Source organism: Rhinoderma darwinii, chromosome 5 (assembly GCF_050947455.1).
Source record: "Rhinoderma darwinii isolate aRhiDar2 chromosome 5, aRhiDar2.hap1, whole genome shotgun sequence".
Lineage (NCBI taxonomy): Eukaryota > Metazoa > Chordata > Amphibia > Anura > Rhinodermatidae > Rhinoderma > Rhinoderma darwinii.
The window spans coordinates 63,136,421-63,162,717 of record NC_134691.1 but is presented as its reverse complement, the minus strand read 5'-3'; the positions used below and the strand labels follow the sequence as shown (position 1 = coordinate 63,162,717).

The 26,297-nt window shown below is 44.6% G+C and overlaps 1 protein-coding gene across 1 annotated transcript; it reads right to left on the bottom strand.

The window, feature by feature from the left end:
* Positions 1-565: 565 nt before the first annotated feature.
* On the bottom strand, positions 566-20,763 carry ZBTB10 (zinc finger and BTB domain containing 10). The gene is made up of 5 exons (XM_075826084.1): positions 19,732-20,763; positions 17,037-17,928; positions 9,386-9,451; positions 6,284-6,456; positions 566-3,998 (listed from the first exon to the last, which is right to left on the bottom strand). The coding sequence occupies exons 1-5, from the start codon at positions 20,449-20,451 to the stop codon at positions 3,603-3,605; spliced, it is 2,247 nt and encodes a 748-aa protein (XP_075682199.1). The 5' UTR covers positions 20,452-20,763; the 3' UTR covers positions 566-3,602.
* Between the last annotated feature and the right edge of the window lie 5,534 nt (positions 20,764-26,297).

The window sequence follows — 26,297 nt, the reverse complement described above, 5'->3', positions numbered from 1 at the left end:
AACGTTACACAAAACGCAAACATTGATCTACATCAAGTAATATGCAAATAGATGCTGGAGATGTGAGACATGAATGTTATTCTATTTGAATAGAGAATCCTGACAGTCACTCTCCCAGCAGGATGTATTCTAATGGAGCAGCGTCATATTAGAAGCTTTAGTATGTGGTTAAAGGGAGTGTCACCAGAATGTCCGTATTAATCTAGTAACAGGGTGTTGTAGAGAATAACCCGTTTCTAACGTTTATTTTCAATTTCTGCTTACTGCCTCCTTTGTAGAGAAATACTTTATTAACTTTATGCTAATGAGCATTTAGGTGCAACGAGGGCATCACCGTTGCTCCTTAATGCTCTTCCATTGCCCCCCAGTATAACCCCCTCCTTCCCTTCTTACATTGGAGCCAGGCAGCGTAATCAGCGCATTCAGAACTCCATTGTGGTTATACGTAGGTCCCTTCAATGTACACAGAATATTCTCACCATTGCTTGGCAACGACGAACAAAACTCTCAACCAAGCCATTGGCAACTTTTCATTTAAAGGGAAATAAACGTCACAACAATGCTGTAGTGTACCAAGTGTATATTTAAATTTACTGTATGCAATCTAACATCACATTTGGTCATAATTTATCGAATATACATAAATGATCGAAGTAATAAAAGAGCTCATTTTCAATAGAATAAGATTTTTGTGGGAAGAAAAAAAACAAAAAAAAAAAACACACACAACAGAATTTAAAGCCAGGTCCAAGGATCTAAGCTCTGAGTGAGTTTGCTCCTAATAAAATGCAGATTTTTGTGAAACGTATATATTATATTTTATATATATATATATGTATATATCGACAGATCTACATGGAGCAAATTATTTAAACTATTTATAGAAGTCTATATGAGAAATAGAAGGGGGGAAAAAAAAATTAGACACTACTTACATTATTCACAAAGCAGAACATAACTTTCACGTTTAAAATTCTCTAAACTAAATCTATTTTGGACCCCACCAGAGAGAAAAAAAATAATAAAATTCAAAATATTTAAAAAAAAAAAATTAAAATAAATTTACCGAATAATAAAAAACACATTTAACGTTTAGGAGGTATTAGCTTTCCAATATATAATAAAAATATATTGACTGCAGAATCCCATTATAAGTCAGCGGTCATTAGGGGACTTTTAATAAATATATTCCAGTTTAGACAGCAATGTTGTTTTAAAGGGACATTAAAAGATGCAGTGACACTTTACAATGAACACTGGGCACTTCTGAAACCTCTTGTCTGTCTAAACCATTCCTCCATTCTTTATACAGGGTTTGCATTGTAGCTTATGAAAGATTTAAAAAGTAAACTCCACCAGAGACTGGATTTGGGTGAAATTTCATCTTTATTTCCTACCGCTTACGTTTTATATATAAGGGGTACTCGTGGCTGCGGCACTAGCTGGCTGTCCTTTGCTGACCGCAAATCGGTAGAATACGGGACATATGTGGCTAGGAGAGTCAAGCAGACGCAGCTGCAAGGAGGACAACAAACTAGAGCGCCACCCAAAGGCGAAGGTACCCACTGATAGCAGCTGCAAGGACCTTGGGCAAGTAGAGAGTGGGAGGTCAAGGCAAATTCCACCCAAAACTGAACTTCGATGGAGTTTTTCGGCACCAGGAATATTTGTACAGAAGCGTCAGACCGCTTGGCTGTATAGAAATCCCTGATGTTCTGGTGTAAGAATGAAAGAATTAAAAACACAAGTGTGTAAGAAAACGACTTCATTGTTCTAGTAGATAGTCAATGCAATATTGCTCCCCAAAAATATATATATATAGAAAATAAATAATAGAACTGTAAAGATAATTGCTGTTTGTACACATCTGAAGTCTCGACCTGACATGATATTCCTATTAACAGAGAAGACAATCATAAAGCATTTATTTAACAAATAAAAAAAATTTGTCTGAGCAACTAAAAAATTTGCCGGGCGCTCTACATAAAAACTCCAAACAGCTATGACAATTCGGTTTTAACCCATTATAAAAACAGGAAATGTATAGAGGGAAACAAATGAGCACGTACAAGAATTATAGGCTAGCCTTAGCTGTGTTTCATAGCAGAAGGCTGCGGCACTACTAGGTGATCGTACAGAAAGGGTTAATGGTAGCGGGATCAATATCCCTGCAGACGACACATCTGTGGAGCGTGCCTGAAACCCTCCCCAGGAATAGACGTGACATCAGATACACACACACCGAATAGATCACATTATGTAGTGAACATGCAGCTAGATCCTGACAGAACTTGCCCCCCCCCATTTATTTTTGGAGAAACGTAGCGGATGGGATTGAGCAAGTGTCTCCATGGGTGACCTGACCTTATCTGAATGATTAGAAATGACCAAGACTTTGGAAGAATTAGGGACAGGATGGAGGGTCTGCTTTTCAAAAACGCACGGAAAATGTAGATTTTAGGAAAAGAACTAGGATTAATTGGCCGAGTGCTAAAGTCAGGCATCGCATGTGAAAATATAGCAGAGTATTAAGAGAACCCGGAGCGTCCGTCAGCTGGAGTCTACACGGCCTTACTAGAAAAGATTACATTCAGCCACGTGTCACGAAGAATCTTACCATTTATATTAGAAAAAGCAGCAATTCAGGAGCAAGTCACTGAATGAACAAAAAGAAAGACCACAACCTACAATCTCGAGTGACTTGCCGATCACTCCTGTTCAGTAATCCCTTTATATGCATAATGCTCAAGTGTAGACGCTTCTCCCACCCGCACGGAGCTCATGACTTGAGACTTCCGCACTCGACTTGACCTGACTTTTTGGGGACAGAGCAGTAACAAAATTGATGGTCACAAAGACTTTACAGACAATAAATTAATTTTAAGAAAATGTGACTACAAGTACAGTGATTTAAAAAAAAATAAAAAAATGTATATATATATATATATATTTTCTAGGTGGCAGAAGTGTGATCTAACACAAGCATGGACTTTTTTTTTCCTCCCAGTCAATATTCACCACGATTTTGCCAACAAAAATGTCCAAAAATCCCCCAAAACCCTCAGATATAGGCCTGCAGTTTAGCTTAAAGCAGTGCAGCTGGATCCTTACAGTGAAATAAGGGTTAGCAACGGGAAAAAATAAAAAAATAAAAAAAGGACCGTTAAATCACACCCTAGTAGTGTAAGGAGCGTCACATTCATACCTCGACTCAACATGATCTCGCTTCATACTAACAAAACATAACTGAGACACGTATTAACATTACAATAGTAGTTTTTAGGCTCTGATAGGACCAACATAGCTATATCCTATAAATAAAAATACATTTCTTTGATAACTGATTGGAGATGTTAGGACTCTGTAAATTTCAACCAAATGGTTGTATTCTGTACAGTCCTGTGCAAATAAAAAGGAAAAAAAAAATAATAATAATTTTTTTTTTTTTGCTATAAGGCTTTGACCCTACAGTTTTCACAGCAACAACTATTGTCCAGCACAGTACCATGTTTTGTAAGCCTTCAGTCCGATAATGTTTCAACAAATCGACCTGAACATCCCGTCCAGCTGCAGCACCCTTGAGTTTAAATGCCAATTGGCAGTCAGTCATCTATTGTCATACAAACATCTCCTGACTCATCCCACCGAGGTTGGGGTTTCTGTCGTTCCCACTGTGATGGATCGTTCTGTTCTCCCCAGCGTGAGGGGTCATTTTGTTCTGACCACCGAGAATGGTCATTCTGATCTTCTCCATCAACTAGGTCATCATCTGCATCAACTGCCTCCACTGGGTCATTATCGTCATATTCTTCATCCCTGGGGAAGTCTTGGTCTGTAACTTGTTCTACACCGGCCTCCTGAAGCCCCGGTTGGGATTTATCCACACAGTCTACACACACTCCATAGCGTCTAGAGCCATGCCGAATTCCTACGCTTGCTGCCAGCATGAAGATCTTTTTACATACCATGCACTTGTATTTCTTGTCTTTCTTATGCACCTGGACAAGAAGTAAGGGAAGGGTCATTTACACACCAGTTAAAACTATTTAAACAAGGCAATTTTTAACAAAATTGACTACTGGATTATCCTATAAGTAGGCATTGCTTTACAATTTTGATGAAATTTGCGGGACATTTACTTGCACCCACTAGTTTGTCTACAATCTGTAAAGTGGACCTAGGGATGCACGGTGCATCGAAACTTCGATACTGTTTCGATACTGTGCATCCCTAAACGGTTCGATACCGCTATTTCCTGTATTTCGATACTGAGCTGCGCAGCCGCACAGCTCAGTATAGTAACACATGAATGTATGGGAGCGCGGCTGCGGCTGTGTAATACATGTGTAATTCATTAACAGCCCCGCTCCTGAGTCCTGATAACAAGTGCGCGCTGTCAGGATGATGCGATGCGGCCAGCGCTGCACTAATGAGCGGCGGCACTGAAGACAGAACATGGCGGGCGCTCTACAAAACACCCCCATGTTCTGTCTCCAGTGCCTGAACCGCCGCTCATTAGTGCAGCGCCGGCCGCACCTCCTCATGCTGACCGCGCGCGCACTTCCTGTCAGGAGCGGGGCAATGGCTGTATTACACAGCCTCAGCCCCGCTCTATAACGGCGGAGATCAGAGAAACCGCTCATCTCCGCCGTTATTCCCCTGAATGCTGCGATCACAGCTGACTGCAGCATTCAGGAGAAAATGAGAAGGGGGGATGACCCTGGATTGCGTCACAGGGAATTCCTGTGACGCGATCGAGGGACATGCCATATATGGGCATACAGCCCAGGGTCTATTGACGGACCCCAGGGCTGTCTTACCATATTTCATGTTGTTAGGACATACTTGGGTATGTCCTAACAACTGCCTGTGTGCTATCCGTCCACAGGCTAATGTACTGGCATATATCTGATATATGTCAGTACATTAAAGTTTAAAAATAAAGTAAAAACAAAGTAATGTTAAAATTAAAAAAAAATACACCTTCACCTTTTTTACAATAAACATTAAAATAAGTCTCAATACATAAAATACACACATTCAGTAATGGCGCGGACAACAATGTTTTTGCATCATTTATGATGTGTACGCTGTAAAAAAATGAAATAAAAACTGCTTTCTATCACTTAATGTGAGGCACGAGGTGCGACGATGAATTTAACCCCATCATGTACCTCGCACATTAACCCATTATGACTGAGAAACATGATGGGGTTAATTACTATTAATGTGAGGCGCGTTCAAAATTCATTACACGTCGCGCCTCACATCAGAAAACGGAAGAATTTTTATTTTTTTTATTACTGTTGGCAAAGTATCGAAATTGGTATCGAAATCGCAATACTAAACGAAGTATCGGTATCGAAGTCCAAATTCTGGTATCGTGACATCCCTAAGTGGACCATTAACAATCAAACTCATAATTATAAATTGTTGCTACTATAGTTTTGTTGATGCTTATGAGGCTCCACGGACATCTCGTCATGTACGCCCCCTTCCCAGTGAGCGGTCTTCTTTAAAAATAAAATAGTAATTCTCTTTGTATCGTGTGCAAATCTATATGTCCAGCCTAAGAAGGCCTAGGCCTAGCTTCACATCACATTATAGTACCCTGTTAAAACGGCCTGTTTTTTTTCCCTTTTCATTACGGAGGAATGTCAAATAGGAGGTTTATCCCGTAGCATCCGGTTTCTATAGACTTGCATTGTACAGAAAAAAAAACGGATCCATCGGGATCGGGTTGTTCAACAGGACAGAAAAAAAAAAAGGGAAGGGGGGGCTGTTGCCGTTGGTCTGTCCTTTTGATAAAAAAACTGATCCTTACAGAAATTTGTTAAAACTGAGACATTTAACAAATGATGGAAACCTCCTAGAGAACCGATAAATACGTTAACAGATGTGTTTGCAAGGTGGGGGGTGGGGGCAACTTGATATTTGTACAGGATTGCTCATACGTGATGTGAAATGGCCCTAATAAAGACAAGCTCCTTTATCTAAATGAGTCTAGAAATATAATGGGTGGGTAAGCAGTGAGCGATAGTCAGCGCTGACGGACATGCTGTCACTCACTAGTCACTATGCTGTCTCAGCACGGGGTCGTGTGCATGTAGGTTATGGACCATGATCGGGTGCAATGTTGTAATTCAAAGGGCTCACTGCCAGGCTTGCATTAGTGGAGTTATTATCGGACACTTGTGAAGGCAGAGGACAGAAGAAATCAGTAGCGACTGTCAAATCTATTATTTTATCAGAAGTGTAATGTAAGGGCCGAAGAGTAACATACCAGGGAATGTCTCTTGACGTGTTCTCTCCGAGTAAACAGCTTTCCACAGATATCGCAGCTAAAAGATCTCACACCGGTGTGAATGAGTAAGTGTCTTTTAAGCGTTCGTCTGTATTTTGCTACATAGTTGCAGTGCGGGCATTTTAATTTGTTAAGCCCAGCAGATGCGTCTCCTAAGGATTAAAAAGAAAGAAATAAATACAACAAAATGATAACTTTACAGAGGTAAGGAATCCCCAACACAACCAAGGTGGCGGGCGCCGCTAATATAGAACCTGGCGCAATGATTGCCACACCCCAAAAGGTAATGTATGGAAGAAACAGCTGTGTGCGAAAATGCAGGTGTGCACACAGACAAAAGAACAAAACAGTGTTTTATTGGGGTAATAGAAAAAACAAGACCATTAAAAAAGGTACGATTGTAAATAAAAATACAGCAGGCGGGGGACAAACTAGAATATGTTGTTCCCACCCAGGTCAACCCGCTAGAATACATGTATAAAATAGTGTCTCCAGGGGAAAATGCTGTCCAAGATAATGAGCATACAAAGTGTATAAACAAGTGAAGCGTAATAGATAAGTACATAAAATATCCCTGAAATAACAAACATCACATTCTATCAAAGATACAATATCAGCGCCATGAACCGATCCTGGTAAAAAGAGGTCACCAATGAAGAGAGCGGCAGGAGGTCATACTGTCCGCAGCTCCACAAGTATCACCATAAAGAGAGGATCTGTCACCAGCTTATTAATTCGCCATCTCCTAACTAATCTAATAGGCGCTATGTTGCTGATTTTCTACAGTGTGATTTGTTTTAAAAAAAACTTTTATTATTTGTAAAGTTAAGAGCATTTCTAAATATGCTAATGTAGCTCTAATAGCCAAATGGGGGATGACTCGTTCTTTTTACTCTGGACAGCGTCATACAGAAAACATTACCTCGCCCAATCAGCATACAGCTTCTCCCCCTTCCCTGCCCAGCGACAGTGTGATCTTATAGTATACAGCTTCCATTCCAAACTGTGCTTTCAACTGGTGATATATCCGGTTGTTTCACAGCTAGAACTGCGATCCTGTGTCATATGAAAGATTTAGAATCTCCTCTTTCATATGCCACTAGAACCGCTCTACTAAGTGGTCCACAGCCCGAGATATGGCTATTTGAAGTGGCCCCCTTTCCCTCCAGCCTCTGTCTCTCACACTGTGTGGAGCAGCTTCATGCTGATAGGACAGCGTCAGGGGCTGTGAGGAGGCTCCACCTCAGGAGAATTGCTGGTGTTGACGCCCACTTATCTAGTATATCAGCATTTGCATATTTAGAAAAAGCTCATAACTTTTACTATAAGAAGTATTTTGGGAAACAATTTTCACTAGCATTATCAGCGCCTATTAGATTAGCTGAGCGATTGGACATAACTGAACTAGTGACAGATCCTCCCTAAAAGGGTTTGCCCATCAGCGACATTTATGGGATATCCACAGGATATGCCATAAATGTCAGATAGGTGTGGGTCCCAGAGGTCGTGTCCATCTCTAAAACGGGGCCCCATAAACCCCGTTCTACCTTTCAGTAATCAGAAAACAGCGTGGCTCACTGCTTCCGTAACGGACATTCACTTTTATGGGCCTGAAAGGTGAAACCGAATATTAGACTGAGAAAATAGATCTACAGCCATAGAAATTCCCCTGGGGCCATTTATCTGCACATTACAAGACTAGTCACATCAGTCTTCACTGTAAATTTTGGATACTTTTACTGATTTTAAGGCCTCATTTACACGAGCGTAATATACGCGCGTGCGACGCGCGTGCTTTTCACGCGTGTCGTACACACCTATATTACTCTATGGGGGCATGCAGACAGTCCGTGAGTTTTGCTCAGCGTGAGTGCGCTGAAAAAAAACTCACGACATGTTCTAAAAATCTGCGTTTTTCGCGCATCACGCACCCATTGAAGTCAATGGGTGCGTGAAAACCACGAAGGTCGCACAGAAGCACTTCCGTGCGAACTGCGTGATTCGCGCAAGAGCTGTCAAACTGAATGTAAACAGAAAAGCACTACGTGCTTTTCTGTTTACAAACATCCGAACGGAGTGTCTTAGACATGAGCGAACCGAACTTTACCGGGTTCGGCCGAACTCGTTTTGACCGAACCCGGCAGGAGACAGTCACTGTGCAGGGTGCTGAAAGAGTTAAACTGGTTCAGCACCCTGGACAGTAACTTCCGATCCCAATATACGTGAACGTGTGTAAAAAAAAAAAAAAAAAAAAAAAAAAAAAAGGGTTCTGAATTACCGATAACTCCCGGCTTCTTCCTCCAGTCTGACCTCCCGGGATGACAATTCAGTCCAAGTGACAGCTGCAGCCAATCACAAGCCAAGCACAGGCTGCAGCGGTCACATGGACTGCCGCGTCATCAGGGGAGGTGGGGCCAGATGTCGAGAGGCGCGTCACCAAGGACGTGTCACCAAGGCAACCGCCGTGAAGTTCTCGGTAAGTACGAACCTCTTTTTTTTTTAAACAGGTTACTCGATATGGTGATCGGAATGCACTGTCGAGGGTGCTGAAAGAGTTACTGCCGATCAGTTAACTCTTTCAGCACCATGGACAGTGACTGACGTCGACTAGCCTCATCTCGTGCATCATACACTGAGCTGTCAAGTGCCTTTTGCGCACGCAAAACGCTGCGTTTATTGCGCGCGCAGAACGCACACGCTCGTGTAAATGAGGCCTAAGGAGAAGTCGTCACTTATAACAGTGTCTGGTATTACAGCTCTTGTTCCTACCTATTCACTTCAATGGAGCGGAGCTCCAATACCAGACAACTCAAGGGCAGATGTGGCGCTGTTTTTTGAAAAAAGCAGCAATGTTTTTTCTAATCATGGACAACCCCGTTAATATCATAGAGTCATGGCGGACTTTAAAAACATCCCTATTGGTCGATCAGCTGAGAGAGGAAGCCCCGCTAAAGCATGGAATTACCATTAGGGCTTCCACTGGGACTTTGGGAGGCTGCATAGTGGGAGCAGCGTCACCCCCTAGACTAGCAGGACATAGAAAACAATTCCAATGAAAAGGAGAGAGAACTGATAGATTACCGTTTTCCCAAGTCTCCCTTTGCCATGTCTCCGGAAACATACTGAATTTAAATTCATTTGAGGTCCCTGAAACACAAACAGTACAAACATTAAATAAAAAATATGAAATCATTCTGTGCTTTTGTTTTCTTTTTCATGTCTTTTTAATCACCGCCAGACTATTTGAAGGAAGATTTTCATATTAACTATCGCGCTACAGCTGCAGTCCAGGGGAAAATAATAATAATAATGTGAGTTCTATGCAACAGAGATTGCTGTGAACTGGAGCCGCCACTAGCCCGGACCTTACTGGTGCCTTAGGGTATGTGCACACGACCTCTTCTCAGACGTAATGGAGGCGTTTTACGCCTCGAGTTACGCCTGAAAAGACGGCTCCAATACGTCGGCAAACATCTGCCCATTGCCTGCAATGGGTCTTACGATGTTCTATGCAAACGAGCTGTCATTTTACGTGTCGCTGTCAAAAGACTGTGCGTAAAATTACGGCCGCAGCAAAAAAGTGCAGGACACTTCTTGGTACTCAAATGAAAACAGCTCCAATTACATCCGTAAAAGACGCCGCGAAAAACGCGTGCACTTGTGAAGACGTCTGAATTTCAGGAGCTGTTTTCTCCTGAAAACAGCTCCGTAATTTCAGACATATTTGGCGTTGTCGTGTGCACATACCCTTAATCTGACTACTTCAGCAGCCAATGTTCATTCAGTACATATTGCTAAAGCAGAAGTCGAAAGCCACACCACAACCATCAGAGTTTGTCACTCTTAGGGCGGAGTCACACAAACGTGATTTGCGTCCGTGCAGCCCGCATGGTTTTCACGCGGGTTGCACGGACCTATGCAAGTCTATGGGGCAGTACAGACTGTCCGTGAGTTTTGGGCAGCGTGAGTCCGCTGCGTAAAACTCGCAACATGTTCTATATTTCTGCGTTTTTCGCGCATCACGCACCCATGGAAGTCAATAAGTGCGTGAAAACCACGCATGCCCCACTGAAGCACTTACGTGGGACAAGCGTTATTCGCGCAACAGCAGTAAAAGACTGACTGTAAACAGAAAAGAACCACGTGCTTTTCTGTTTACAAACATCCAAACGGGGTGTCATAATGATGGCGGCTGCGTGAAAAGCACGCAGCCGCGCATCCATATGAACATGACACACGGAGCTGTCAAGTGCCTTTTGCGCGCGCAAAACGCACACGTTCGTCTGAATCTGGCCTAAGGCCCTGTTCACAAAGCTTTATTGCAAGCAGAAAAATCGGCCTCAAAAATCTGAGGGGAATTTTGTGCCAGATTTTGGCCTGCCTGCACGCCGTTTTCCACGTTTTTAGGCCATGAAAAACCCTTACTCTCTGGCTCCTATCGATGTGAGGTCAGAGACAGAAACGCCTGAAGAAATGGCGTCGCTTCTTTTTCCCGCACGTGGAAAAAAAGCAATGCCTCTTATTGAAATCAATGGGAGGCGACTTTGGCCGGTTTTTGCTGCGGTTTCCGTGGCAAAACGCTGCGTAAACAGGGCCTTATAAAGAATTGTCAGTAGCAAATTTGCAGATGCATTGTCCACTTGGCTCCCTGGATAAAGGCCCCATGCACACGGTCCGTGATTATGGGCACAGCTGGCTGCGGACAGCCACCCGAATTTGTGGCCGTGCTCCCATTATAAAGTATGGGAGCACGGTCCGTAAAATAGTACATGTCCTATAATTTACGGAAGCTTTCTACGGCCCGGACATCTACCCGGAAATATACGGGAAGGTGATCGTGGGCCATACAAATGAATAGAACCGTATTTTTATCCGCAATTACAGTCCAGAAATGGGTACAGTAATTACGGTCGTGTGCGTGGTGCGTAAAAGAAATGTATGCTCTAATTTAATTACACAAGAAAAATATTTTAAAAAAAGTCAACTGGTGGTGGTGTCCTCGCAATTTACACGGAGACCCAGTAGATCACATTCCTTTATTATTATTCTTACAGCCCTGTACAACTATGCCGCGTTTTCCAGGGTAAAAACAAAATTCGTCGTCTTTATATTTTGGGTAGAATTTACATTGACAATGCCTAGAAAATCTGAACTCAAATTATTCCAAATATCCCCTACTTGAGATAATGAGAAGGGCAAGTTATTTTGGGAAATGGAGCTAGTACTTAAAACCAGTGCCTTTGTGTGGAAGTAGTGGGGTAGATCTCACTTCCCACTCATAATGCAGGGCGAGGCATCACGTGTCAACCTCACCCCCGTGTCCCCGAGCCCCCAGGTGTACATCTTTATACTAGATTGTAAGTGCTGCCTGGAAACAAAGCAACGAGGACAACACAACCCCCCAGTCCAATTAAAAAGTCAATGACCTGTATAAGTCGCACAGTTTGATATACGATTAACCAGAATATTATCAGTACACAGAAAAAGCAGAAAATGACCACATCAGAAGAAAAAAAAAATGTGAATACATTGGGTATCCAAAAAACAAAAACAAAAAAAAAACACACGCGAAACAAGAACATTTGATCTAGATGTCAGCGAGTCGCCTGCTCCCAACAACGACCAGGGATCTCAATCCTTCAAGTCAGTCTATATTTTCATTGCTTTTTTTTAATTATTTAAATCTAAAATAAGTCCAAAAACCTTGCAATGATTTATTTCACCCTATATTTTCACAGGGGAATATTGGTTAGTGAGAAGTGTAGCTAACATTTTATAACCTACATTTTCCTCAAGGAGGCACAAAGACTTGCTTTCTAGAGGTAAAAAGAAGCTTTAGGGTATGTGAACACGATACCTGCATTTACGTCTGAAACTACGGAGCGGTTTTCAGGAGAAAACAGCTCCGTAATTTCAGACGTAATTGCTCGTACTCGCGTTTTGCGAGGCGTCTTTTACTGACATAATTTGGAGCTGTTCTTCATTGGAGTCAATGAAAAATGGCTCCAATTACGTCCCAAGAAGTGTCCTGCACTTCTTTGACGAGGCTGTTATTTTACGCGCCGTCTTTTGACAGCGACGCGTAAAATGACAGGTCGTCAGCACAGTACGTCGGCAAACCCATTGAAATGAATGGGCAGATGTTTGCCGACGTATTGGAGCCGTGTTTTCAGGCGTAACTCGAGGCGTAAAAACGCCTCCATTAGACCTGAAAATAGGTTGTGTGACCACAGCCTAAGTCTCTGAAAGAATCCTGTTCCAATCCTCCCTGTATAAGCAACCAGCCCAATTAGGGTGCAGTCACACGGTGGATTTTGTTGCAACAATTTTCTACGAAAAAAACATTTTATTCAGCTGAATGTGCAGCCGCGCATCGATTACTCTAGTTTAGATGAATGGAGCGGATTTTCAGTCGCAGAAAATTTCTGCAACAAAATCTTCCATGTGGCTGCCCTCTTATGGCGCTTTTACACTAGCCAATTATAAGACAAACGAGCGTTCACGTAAAGCTCCTTCCCGATAATTGCCCTGTGTAAACAGGGCTGCGATCAGCCGATGAATGAGCAAGCGCTCGATCATTTGCTGATTGTATCGTTTTAAATAAACTTTTATCGTTGTCGGCAGCGCATCTCCCTGTGCAGACGCGCTGCCGACATGATAGAAATGTATGGGGACGAGGAATCGGAGTAATGAGCGCTCGTCCCCAAACATAGCTCCATGTGACAGGAGCAAACGAGCGCCGATCAACGAGCTGTCTCGTTGATCGGCGCTTGTTTACACAGCCTACATCGCAGTATAATACTACCTTCACGCTCCTAAGGCCTCATGCACACGAACGTATTTTTGTCCTCCCGTAAATACGGGTCCTTGGTCACACGTATTGCACCAGTATTTACGGACCCGTGCCCGTAAATACGGATCCGGTGTCACCAGTATTCCACCCGTATTTACGGGCACGTTTTCGCTGCAAAATTGCACTGCACTAATCGGCAGCCCCTTCTCTCTATCAGTGCAGGATAAAGAGAAGGGACAGCCCTTTCCGAGGTAAAAGTAAAAGAAATTCATACTTACCCGGCCGTTGTCTTGGTGACGCGTCCCTCTTTCGACATCCAGCCCGCCCTCCCTGGATGACGCGGCAGTCCATGTGACCGCTGCAGCCTGTGCTTGGCTTGTGATTGGCTGCAGCGGTCACATGGCCTGAAACGTCATCCCGGGAGGCCAGACTGGAAGAAGCAGGGAGTTCTGGGTAAGTATGAACGTCTATTTTTTTTTTTACACGTTGATTTATATTGTGATCAGAAGTCACTGTCCAGGGTGCTGAAAGAGTTACTGACAGTTAACTCTTTCAGCACTCTGGACAGCGACTATCCACTGATGTCGCCTAGCAACGCTCCCGTAATTACGGGTGCACACGCGTAGTCATGACATGTTCTACATTTTTCAACGGCCCGGGCACCTTCCCGTAAGCATACGGGGAGGTACCCATGGCCAATAGAAGTCTACGGGCCGTGATTACGGGCGTTTTTACGTTCGTGTGCATGGGGCCTAAGGCTGTGTTCACATTGAGTTTTTGCAGGAGGAAAATTCCTCCTGCAACAACTGCTCCAGACATTTTTTGCACAGTGGTTTGACGAAAACCTTGTCAAAACACTCAGAGGCGTTTTTTCCCCCCCGTTTCTGACTGATTGAAATGGGGTTTTGTAGGCGTAAACCGCCTCAAGTTAGGACCTTCTGCTTCTTTTTACCGTGACGCAGTTTTTTTTGCTCATTGATAATAGGGGCTACAGGTAGTTTTTTTTATTCTGTTGACTAAGTAAGAAAAAAATTAAATATGCATGACCACTCCATTAAAGGGAAGATGTCACGGAAAATTATTTTTTTATATGTTATTGCTTTTATTATGTCATTAAAGTAAATTTTATTTGTGTTGTACTTTTTTCTCTCTTTTACTTCTCTATGGGGGCTGCCATTTTTTCATCTCTGTATGTGTCGATTAACGACACATACAGAGACGGAATACGGCACATACATCCCCATAGAGAATGCGAACAGGAGCAGTTCCATTCACTATGGTGTACGCCGTCTGTGGGAACGGCGCATGCGCCGCTGCCACACAGTCCAAAAGGAAGGTCTTCGGCAGAGCGACATCTGGCGCCATTTTCATGTGGACCGGAAGCCGCGGCCGGACAGTAAGATGACGACTTCCGGTCGCGGCTTCCGTCCATATGTTCAGAAGCAAGGACAGGGAACGGAGGCAGCAGGAGCAGGTAAGTTATGTTTGTGTATGTGATGTGTGTGTATGTTCGTGTTATACTGTGTGATTACCACTGTATCTAATCCTCCTACACTGTGCATTCGCTCAAAAAATGGCGGCACACAGTGTAGGAGGTTTGAACATTCAACCCCCTCCTTTGTCCTGGCACTAGCCAGGATAAAGGAGGGGGGATTGTTTGGGGACACTAGAGCGAGTGGGTCTTCTCCAATTTTGCAGCATAAAAGCAATGAGGTTGCTTTACCACATGCCAATGCTGCAATTTGCTCCCTCTAGTGACCAGCACATGGAAATGTTATAAATTAGAATCTAATTTATAATATTTCCTGACTTGCGAAAAAATGTAAAAAATTAGAACAATGTGTAATCCTTCATATTCTAACAGTTTAACTAAAAAAAAAAAAAAATAATTATATTTTTCTAGCGACACATTCCCTTTAAAGACGTAACCACTAGTTATGACTAGTACTACAGAAATTGCAGTAAGTATAAGGCTACAAGCCTAGTAAAAAGGACAGGACCATACATTATACAAGATCTGTGCCAATAAGCATTTATAACAGCAACGTACATTAAGCAAATCTCCGCCGCAGAAACTGCTTCTCAGCAAGAAAACCTGTACTAAAAGCAGATTTGTCAAGTGCTTTACTTTAGTATCTTGAATTCTAGACCAGTTAGTGCTGCAATAGATCGTTTAATCCTTATGTTGAAACATCCTGATAAAGCCGTTGTGGCGTGGTATACACAGTAATGATCTACATAGAAGCCTAAAGGCCACATGCAGTGCACACATTTCTTAACCCCTTCTGACATCCACCGTACACGTACTGTCTAAGTCACAGGGCAAAGTATGGAGTGGACTTACGCTGCGGGTGTTAGCCGTATATTGCAGCTGACACACTGCTCTAATGGCTTGGATCAGTCATAACTCTCACCCCGGCCACTTAAAGGCTTTGATGTCGCATTTAATAGTGACCGCGACACCCAAGGCGTTAGCCCAAGGGGGACTGGCCCCGGTTACCCCATCCCCCCCCCGTGACACGATCGTGGAGTGCTGATGGTTGTCATGGCATCTTGGGGGCCTAATGAATGACCCCAGGTCTGCCATCTTTGTACTCCTATTACAATCTGAAAGAGGCAGGGCTTAATAGGAGAATGGAAAAAAAGCACAATACATAAAGGTGTATTGACACGGTGTGGTTTTGCTGCATGAATTTTTAACAATATTTGCTGCGGTCTCCAGGATCACTGCAAATTGGGGTAAAAACACATGCATTTTTGCAGTGCAGTTTTCAGCAGAACGGCAAAACTGCACCATGTGAATACACCCTATGTATTGTATTGCAGTGTTTGGCACAGTCCAGCTCACCCCACAAAAGACAAGCCCTCACACAGCTGAAAAATAAACAGTTCCGCGTCTCAAGATTATGGCAACTATTTTTTTTTTTTTTACATTTATAAAACGATCGTATATAAAAGAAAAAGAAAAAGAAAACAAAAAAAAACACCCCCTATATAAATTTGGTATAGCCATGATTGGATTGACCTGCAGAATAAAGTTATCATGTAATTTTTACCACCGGGTGAATGCTGTAAAAATGAACCCAAAAAAACAATGGCACAATTGCGTTTTTGCTTTTTTTAATTGCATTTTTTTCTTTTACAAATTTTGGAGTACAGAGATGGCAGCCTATATAAATGACCAATCCAGCCCCTACCAACGCGGTACCAGAGATCAGTCCCCTGCGACATGTCACCAGAGTATGTTAGAAGGTATGAGCGGAACATGTGCCTCATTAACTGCCTGTACAATGTCGTGTTCTGCTAGTATCTGCTGACCATCTAACACGTATGGACATTGGCTGACCACCATCAACCTAATGTACAAGGCCAGCTACATAAAGTTATGTCAATGTGTCCTGTTCATTTTTAGGCACTCCACTAAATCTGTTCATGGGCCAACTCACTAGTACTAAATCTCCTGACAAGCCTGCAGAGATAAGTGTCACCAGATGTCTAAAACCACTTCTCTCCGTTCTTAGAAATAACATGTTGGTTCAGCTGTTAAACAGCCAACGTAGGTCTACGGCCACATCTACTAAAGTAACACTAGTACATCAAGTGCAGCTGTATTTTAGGCACTAAATACACATAATGCAGGAGCTTCATCAAATCTAGTGCATGGAAAGATTGGACACATTCAGAAGCCATCGAGGTTCATGCTACCATTTTCAAATGAACCTTTGAAAAAAGAAAAAAGATGGGAGCTAAAATTATATTGGCAGCTATAGGAAACCCCTCACCTCCTCCTGGTTTGATAAATCTCTTCCATTTGATTCAATTAGAACATAATTAGTATTAAGCTATCAACCTCTACCATACTTTTACATCAAATTGTACAGTATACAGCGGTTAACCAAATGGGTAATTGTCCCCAAGCACTTGGGAAGTAGGACCTACCTGCTCCGTCCTGGAAGCATTGCACATCCTCCTCCTGGTACGGGACAGGTTGTTGCAGCATTGTGTTACCATCTACCTGAAGTTCATTATTTGGAGGGATGTTATAAACAAATCTCTTTGTAGTTTGGTTTTTCCTCCTTGGCTTGTTAGCCTCTTGCATGTTTAATGAATTAGAAGCCATGTCATTCCATACAAACACCTTTCCCTGAGCTGGGGGCTCAATTTCCGTAACCTCGGGAGAGCTATCCTGAATCCACGTTGAATCATTGGCCTGGAAGTTGTCGTTGGAGGTTTCATCCACAGCAAACCCATCTGCATCTAGCTTTGCATTACTCGCTAAACTGGTAAGGTTACGAGTGGCCCAGAAGCTGGCAGTTTTCTGATCGCGGGAAGAGTTTCCCTCACTGTTCTTTCTTTTGTTATAGTTGACAACAACAGTCTCCGGAGCTTCAGACTTTATACTTATATTCAAGGCATCTTTAATGAAATGACGACACGTCTGGACCACTTCAGTCATCTGTAGATAGCTGGCCACCGTCATCACCTCTATGGCATTTTGGCTTGTAAGTATAAGATTACCAGAATACATAAAGTCCAAAATGACTGAAAAACCGTGAACAGCAACAACGTCTAAGTACGTAACAGTGGTTTGGTCACGGCTGTCTTTGTTTGTGAAACAGTATAAGGTTTTAAAAAAGCGGCTGCCTGCAACCAGGATGTTTTTGTGAGCGCGGAAAACCTTTCCATTTACCACGATGTTGACATCACAGAGAATGCCCTTCTTTCTCTGGTCATTCAGTTCCTGCAGAAGCTGATAACAGTAGGAATTCTCATTTGGCTTTATACTATAGTCACTGTAAGTTTCTGGCACTTCCTGTTTCAATTCAGGCTCCTGCGAAAAAAAAAAATAAGTTTGGTAAAAAAATTGCAGAATTTAATAGCAGTAAAGTGACAAAAAGCTGCATTTCCTATATAACTTGTGGCATTGGCCCAGCCTATCTACTACATAAGATGTATACACCATCCATTATATCACTGGATCAAAAATCAGAAGGTTTACAAACGATCGTTGTTTAGGACAATATTTGTGATAAAAGAATGTTTATTGTCCTAAAACATTTGTTTTTCTCCCCAGAAACAATTTTTAAGCTGCAACTGAAGTGTCATTGATTTGGCGGCATTTCACATAAAACGGCATACCATAATATACCTTCTAGGGAACTTCTCCTGTTATGCCGGGCACGGGCACACACACACACTTCTCCAAAACCCCCCCCCCCCCATTTCATTCCAAACATGAACTCAGATCAGACCAGCAGGCATGTTCATATCAGTAGGGAGATAAACGGTTGCCTGACACCTCTGGAAACGCTTATCTCCACTGAAACAAAAGGATTGGGCATGTTGTGCTGCCTCCTTGCGCATTAGATGGCTGGGTGGCCCAGTCGACATTTATCAACAGACCGCTTTCATGATCTGGAAACAGCAGGTTATTAAAATGGGTTTTAGGTAAAGACGGTTATTCATTGGAAAGTAGTTTCCATTCACTGAAAGCAAACATTCCTGTTTACATCCAAAGTATAGGTCTCCCTACGGAAAAGCAAGTTACCTTGCAACCATCACAAAAAATGTGACATGTTCAAATATTTTTCTATAGCCGCAAGACTTTTAAACTACATTGTTAAACCCTAGGATAAAGCATGTACCGATCCCATCCAACTGACAGGTGCCCGGCACATTAAGTGATCAGACTTCTCTAGTAATGAGCCACGCACTTGTGCCACTTAGACATGGTAAGGACAAGCTTTGAGTCTGTGGATGTAAACAAGAATGCTAGCTTTCAGTGAACGAAACCAAAGCTTAAAAGTGGATAACTGGAACAAAGTATATAAGACATGGACTATGCTTTATTTACATAGAAACCCCATTCAATGTCATCTGTTTACTGCAGTGTGCACACTACAGTCTGTCATAAAACAGTATATAGATCGGAGGCACTAATTCTGCTGATCTCAGTACCAGTCACCCATAAGGTAAAGGACACGGAGGACAGGCTGCAGCACGTGACATCATCACTGGCGGCCACTAGTAAACACAGGCTGGGGACGTGCGCTGTCAGAGCTCAGAACACCGACCCATTGGGGAGCAGCCACGTAGCCACACCCGGGACAATCCGAGGCGGCGCCCACCTGAGTCAAGTAGGGGAGGGGGGATGCAGGAAGGGGAGACTAGAGGGCGGGGAGCAAACTTCCGGCCTTGGGCCCCTCTTGGAGAATGTAGGTCACCCCCCCCCTTCCTGGTGAGGAGCAGATACTGTAATCAGCTTACCCTAAGGGTGGGGTGCAAATCGCTACTCACATCTCCAAGGACGTACCTCCGGCTCCACACACGTGATCACAATGTTTAGGAACGGAGAGCCGCCATTAATGCCTGCAGGAGGGTCATTTGTCCGGACTACAAGTCCCAGCATGACACGAGAACAAAGAGTGGGTGACCCTACCCGGCCCCCGTACCACACAGCTTCAAGCAGGCGAATACGGGAGCCGATGAGGGTCCTACCCCGTTGCGCCCGCTTTACACACTTGCATGCTGGAACTTGTAGTTCAAATATATCACCCTACGGGCCACGTCCCGCACACATAGTGTAATGCAACATCGCTAAGTGACAGCGCCGTGTCCGGCTATGACATCTCACCTGAGCGGCGGGATCGTTGAGGCGGTGTTCCGCGGACTGGCAGTGCCGCACCAGCAGTGCCCTCTTGTAGGTGTGGGTGCCCTTGGCCAGATCGTCGTGCCCCCCCGTATCCTTGTGGCACCAGGCGCAGGACATGAGCCCTGTCTCCTGGCAGAAGTGCAGCCAAGTGAACTCCTGCAGCCATGAGCCCTGGAAGGAGCAGTGCAGGCTCGTAAGAAGGGACTGGCTGCGGGCGCCGGGCATGAGACCGAAGCGCCGGGGCCCGTCTCCCTGGATTGTGCAGTCCTCGTCTTCTGCGGCCGCCGGCTCCCCCCGTCCAGCCGCTTCCTCGTCGTCGTCCTCCTCATCGTCTTCTTCCTCCTCATCGTCACTGCTCTCCCCACTAACCGAAGCCCCAGTCGCCCCGCTGCCCCCAGCCACGTTCTGCCGGTTCTCCGCCCGGCCGCTCAGCACTCCAGGATAGGCCTCGTTCTCCTCCTCGTCGTCGTCCAGAAGGCCCTCGGGCTCTAGTTCCACCTCAACCTCCTCATCTTTCCCGGCAGGAGCTCCGTTCCCCCTGCCATTGAGCTGTCGGCTTAACGACCAGGCCGAGGCCTCCTCCACAGACAGCAGCCCCGAGCTGACGCCATTGTTGTTGTTATTGTTCACAGGGGTCCCCGAAACGGCCGTGAGGCCTCCACCTCCCCGGAAGGCCAAGGTCCTGCGGTTCATCTCGGCCATGTCCGCGTCTCTCACACACAGTCCGACCGGGGCCCGGGAGCTCCCGTGGGGGACCTGCTACCTCCCCCCCGGTAGAAGACGTGACGTGCCCGCTGTGTATGCCGCTGCCCGCCGCCGCGGGGGATTCTGGGTACCGCTGTCTCAGCAGACCTCACTCGGGCCTCTCAAATGCTCCAGCTTCCTGCGCCTCCACCGCGTCGTGTTCGCTGCTGGCTCCTGGGATCGATGGCGCCCACAAAACGCGGCGTCTCTCTCCTGCACGGCCGAGGTCGAATGGCAAATGAACAACGGACTGCGCCCACAATGCACCGGGGCGCTGTCCGGAGAGGGGGAGTCAGGGGGGCGGGTGAGGTGGGGGTGGGGGAGCAGCTGAGGGAGGGGAGGCCTCCTCTACATACAACACACGGCCTCACCCCACTCTTATTAGCACTGCACCCTGCCTGGGGCCACCGCGCTGCTGCCAGGGTCACCCTGCACCCCATGTCCCTTAACACACTGCTATCCCTGCCTGTCACCTCCATTACCTGCAGCAGGTGCTGCCCAGTGTCACCTCCAGCAATGTAATATATTAGAAAGTAAGCAGATGGTGGGGGACATGGAGATAAAGTAATGATCAGGGAGGTGTCATCTCACTGAAGAACACTACAGTCTGCCTGTCCCTGAAGTGGCTGATAACAGAGAACTATAGTTTCCATCCAACTTAACAGTAAAGCTGACCATGTATATGTCAATTGATCACAGCAGCTATACAGTATTTCCACTGTCAGGCTGCCGCCATCAGAAATATCAGTCAAAAAGTCATGTGCCCCTCACCCCCGTCCTCCACTACATTTGGTGGTCACCTGGGGGGGGGGGGGGGGGGGGATAACAATTGCTATGTAGCATTAAGTTCCTCTTATAGATCCTATACAAGTGGTGGGTGGCACGCTTTATGATTTGCCGGGCACCTATTAGAGAGGCCTCCAGATGGCAGCCCTGGGCACACTGGTTATGAAGGGGCATACATGACAAGATATCGGCGAGGATCAGCGTGACGTCTCAGTAAAAACGCAATGCCAATTGATAACAAATATTGTTCACATCCATTGCCGCACGTGTGATTCCTGGCGTGATGACAATCCTAGCGTGCGATCAATGACAACCGAGAAAGTAGTGTAATGATTATTTTATTGGGGCAGTGATTCCCAACAATATTATCATGGGAGAACCCAAACGTTTTCACTCCCAGGGTAAAACATTTTATATTTTGCACAAAATTTGTGGACTTCTTTGCCTGTATACAAGACAAGCCTCTGAGCAGGTGGGATCTGCCATCCCTGGTGTAAAAGTGACAGCTCTCCGCTTCTATCTTCTGAGGAGCCCATGACCAGGATCTGGGGAACCCGAGGGGTTGGGAATCACTGCATTGTGGAAAGGGATATGACCCATGGCATCTGGCAGGACAAAAGGATTGGGCATGTTGAAATGTTTCAGGGGAGAATATTTCCGCAGCATGGCGAGCACTGCTACATCTGTGTGTTCCTGGGTAGTTTTCTGGGCACACAGAGGTACAGTATAGGCTCAGGGAGCACCGCCATGTGCATGAGGTAGAAAGATAGCCCAACTGAAGTAGGGCGACAAAATGGGTTGATTACAGTACCCATGCAGATGACCAAAATGAAGATGTGTATTTGGGAGAAGAGACAACTTACTGTGGGGGCATTCACCACATCTATAGGAAAGAAGGTTTTACCATCAGCGTTTTTTACAGAACGCTGCCCACATTACATTAGTGTTGGCAGGATCGGCTAACTATATAATGGGTGGTATGCTGACTGGGCCCCAAAAGCAGACATCAGGGGAAACAGGGATAAGGCATGGTGGATTTTAACTGCCCGATCCTTTCTTGCACCAGGAGATAAGCTGCTTTCAGAAGTGTCTGGCAGCACCTTGTCTCCCGCCCCCCATTGAAATGAGCATGCTTGGCTGAGCGTGCGTTTATGGGGAGGTCGGAGGAGATAGCCTTCGGCTGAACACAGCTATTTTATGTGTATAGCCGGATTGTAGAGCTCTCTGCCCCAGGATGTTGTGATGGTTAATTTATTCACGTCTTTTCTTTACATATCTGCTGAAATCTGATTGGTTGCTTTGCACAACGCTGACACTTTGTACAGTTTTTATACTTGTGGTTATTGTTTTGAAGTTGTTTTTTTGCAAAAATCCCTATTTGTAAATGAGCCGTACCCTATAAATGTAGTGTCCCTTTAATAGTTCGGCACATATGAGGTGATAAGTCATATAGGAAGATCATAACTTATAAATCCGGTGTCCCAAAAACACACTGGGGCAGATTTACTATCCAAATTGAGTCAGAATTCTGGTGTACATGCCGTGCGCCACTTTTATTCACTGTTTTACACACTTTTTGCACCATGCTCAGCAAGACTTAGTGGGGAAATGGGTGTGGTCTAGTGAAAGGGGTGTGGCTTGAAATTGCCCGATGTATGTCTCTGATGGAAGACTTTCAATTATGCCACCGTATACAGTGGCATTCGTCGCCCATAGGCTCCCATGTTGAAAAAAAATGTATACCACGTGGTATATGATTTTTTGCAGGATACGCTTGCATAGAAAAGCGTAGTAGACTAGGCATTAAAAGGACACTCCAGGCAAAACTGATTATCTGTGTTATGCTTAATTTAGGGCCTGCGCCAGGCAGCAGGCGGAAGTCCCAGCAGTTCGTCATGGGAACGTAGTTAGGTGAATTTTAGTTTTTTGTATACATTGGCGCAAAGGGGCTACTATTAATGAAGCAGTGGCCTAACTACTATGTGGGGGCACAATTAATGTAGGGGACTAACTACTATATGGCGGCAGGATAATGGAAAGGGCCGAACTTCTATACGGTACACTATTAGGGCCAGTTCACACATGCGTTTTTTTGACACTTTTTTTGATGCGGAAACCGCGCCAAAAAATGTCCGAAAATTCCTCCCATTTCTTTCAAGGGGAGGCGTTTTTTTTCCCACGAGCGGAAAAACCGTCTCACAGGAAAAAAAGCGACTTGCCCTATCTTCGGGCGTTTACGTCTCTGACCTCCCATTGACATCAATGGGAGGCAGAGAAAGCGTCGCTCATTAGCCGTGGGCGAAAAATGTGGCAAACGGTGTGCAGACAGATCAAAATCTCCGTGTGAACATGCCCTTAGGCCTTGTTCACACCGTTTTTTGCAGGCAGAAGAAATCGGCCCCAGAATTCAATGGATATCAGCAGCACTAGATCAAAGAACATACAGATTTAAATAGGTGGGTGCATGCCTTAGGGACACGGTCCAATGGCCCCTCAATGAACAAAAAATGGAAAATCAGACAGCACTCCAAAAATAAAAGTGATCCTTTTATTCCCACATGCGACGTTTCAGCTCAGTGTGAGCTTTATCAAGCATTACGTTACGTGGATAAGGATAATTTTTAATTTTGTAGCGCTGTCTGATTTTCCATTTTTGTGCTTTGGAATTTCCTTCAGGAATTTTGAGGCAGATTTTGAACTGCCTGCACTTTTTTTTCCATGTTTTTTGCCTGCGGCCATTAAATGTAATTCAAGGACCGCAGGCAAAAAAACACTCAGAAACTATTGCCGCAGGTTTCCTTCCTCATTGATTTCAATGGGCAGTCAGAGGCAGAAACCGCTTTTTTTTCCCCACATGGGGCCAAAAGACGCCTCTGCCTCCCATTGAAATTAATGTGGGTAGATTTCGGATGTTTTGTGGCGCTGATTCCGACGCAGTGTCCATGTCAAAATTAGCGCCAAAAATTGTGTGAACTGACCCCTAATGGAGGGGCCTAATATATTGGGGCACTATTATACGGGGGGGCCTAACTTCTTCAGGGGGGCACTATTAATGGAGGGTGGCTCACCTACTATATGGAGGCAATATTAATGGGGGTCTATCTGCTATATGGGGGCAACTAACGGCTAGAAGGAGGCACTTTTAATGGGAGGGCTAATTACTATATGGGGCCTAACAACTATATTGGGGCCTAACTACTATATAGGGGATCCAACTACTATACATATATATGGGGGCCCATAACTACTTTATATACACTACCGTTCAAAAGTTTGGGATCTCCCAGACAATTTTGTGTTTTCCATGAAAACTCACACTTATATTTATCAAATGAGTTGCAAAATGACTAGAAAATATAGTCAAGACATTGACAAGGTTAGAAATAATGATTTTTATTTGAAATAATAATTTTCTCCTTCAAACTTTGCTTTTGTCAAAGAATGCTCCATTTGCAGCAATTACAGCATTGCAGACCTTTGGCATTCTAGCTGTTAAAGAGGCTCTGTCACCAGATTTTGCAACCCCTATCTGCTATTGCAGCAGATAGGCGCTGCAATGTAGATTACAGTAACGTTTTTATTTTTAAAAAACGAGCATTTTTGGCCAAGTTATGACCATTTTTGTAATTATGCAAATGAGGCTTGCAAAAGTCCAAGTGGGTGTGTTTAAAAGTAAAAGTCCAAGTGGGCGTGTATTAGGTGCGTACATCGGGGCGTTTTTAATACTTTTACTAGCTGGGCGCTGTGAAGAGAAGTAACATCCTCTTCTCTTCAGAACGCCCAGCTTCTGACAGTGCAGATCTGTGACGTCACTCACAGGTCCTGCATCGTGACGGCCACATCGGCAGCAGAGGCTACAGTTGATTCTGCAGCAGCATCAGCGTTTGCAGGTAAGATCGACTTACCTGCAAACGCTGATGCTGCTGCAGAATCAACTGTAGCCTCTGGTGCCGATGTGGCCGTCACGATGCAGGACCTGTGAGTGACGTCACAGATCTGCACTGTCACAAGCTGGGCGTTCTGAAGAGAAGAGGATGTTACTTCTCATCAGAGCGCCCAGCTAGTGAAAGTATTAAAAACGCCCCGATGTACGCACATAATACACGCCCACTTGGACTTTTACTTTTAAACACACCCACTTGGACTTTTGCAAGCCTCATTTGCATAACTACAAAAATGGTCATAACTTGGCCAAAAATGCTCGTTTTTTAAAAATAAAAACGTTACTGTAATCTACATTGCAGCGCCTATCTGCTGCAATAGCAGATAGGGGTTGCAAAATCTGGTGACAGAGCCTCTTTAATTTGCTGAGGTAATCGGGAGAAATTTCACCCCATGCTTCCAGAAGCCCCTCCCACCAGTTGGATTGGCTTGATGGGCACTTCTTGCGTACCATACGGTCAAGCTGCTCCCACAACAGTTCTATGGGGTTGAGATCTGGTGACTGCGCCGGCCACTCCATTACAGATAGAATACCAGCTGCCTGCTTCTTCCCTAAATAGTTCTTGCATAATTTGGAGGTGTGCTTTGGGTCATTGTCCTGTTGTAGGATGAAATTGGCTCCAATCAAGCGCTGTCCACAGGGTATGGCATGGCGTTGCAAAATGGAGTGATAGCCTTCCTTATTCAAAATCCCTTTTACCTTGTACAAATCTCCCACTTTACCAGCACCAAAGCAACCCCAGACCATCACATTACCTCCACCATGCTTGACAGATGGCGTCAGGCACTCTTCCAGCATCTTTTCAGTTGTTCTGCGTCTCACAAATGTTCTTTTGTGTGATCCAAACACCTCAAACTTCGATTCGTCTGTCCATAACACTTTTTTCCAATCTTCCTCTGTCCAATGTCTGTGTGCTTTTGCCCATATTAATCTTTTCCTTTTATTAGCCAGTCTCAGATATGGCTTTTTCTTTGCCACTCTGCCCTGAAGGCCAGCATCCCGGAGTCGCCTCTTCACTGTAGACGTTGACACTGGCGTTTTGCGGGTACTATTTAATGAAGCTGCCAGTTGAGGA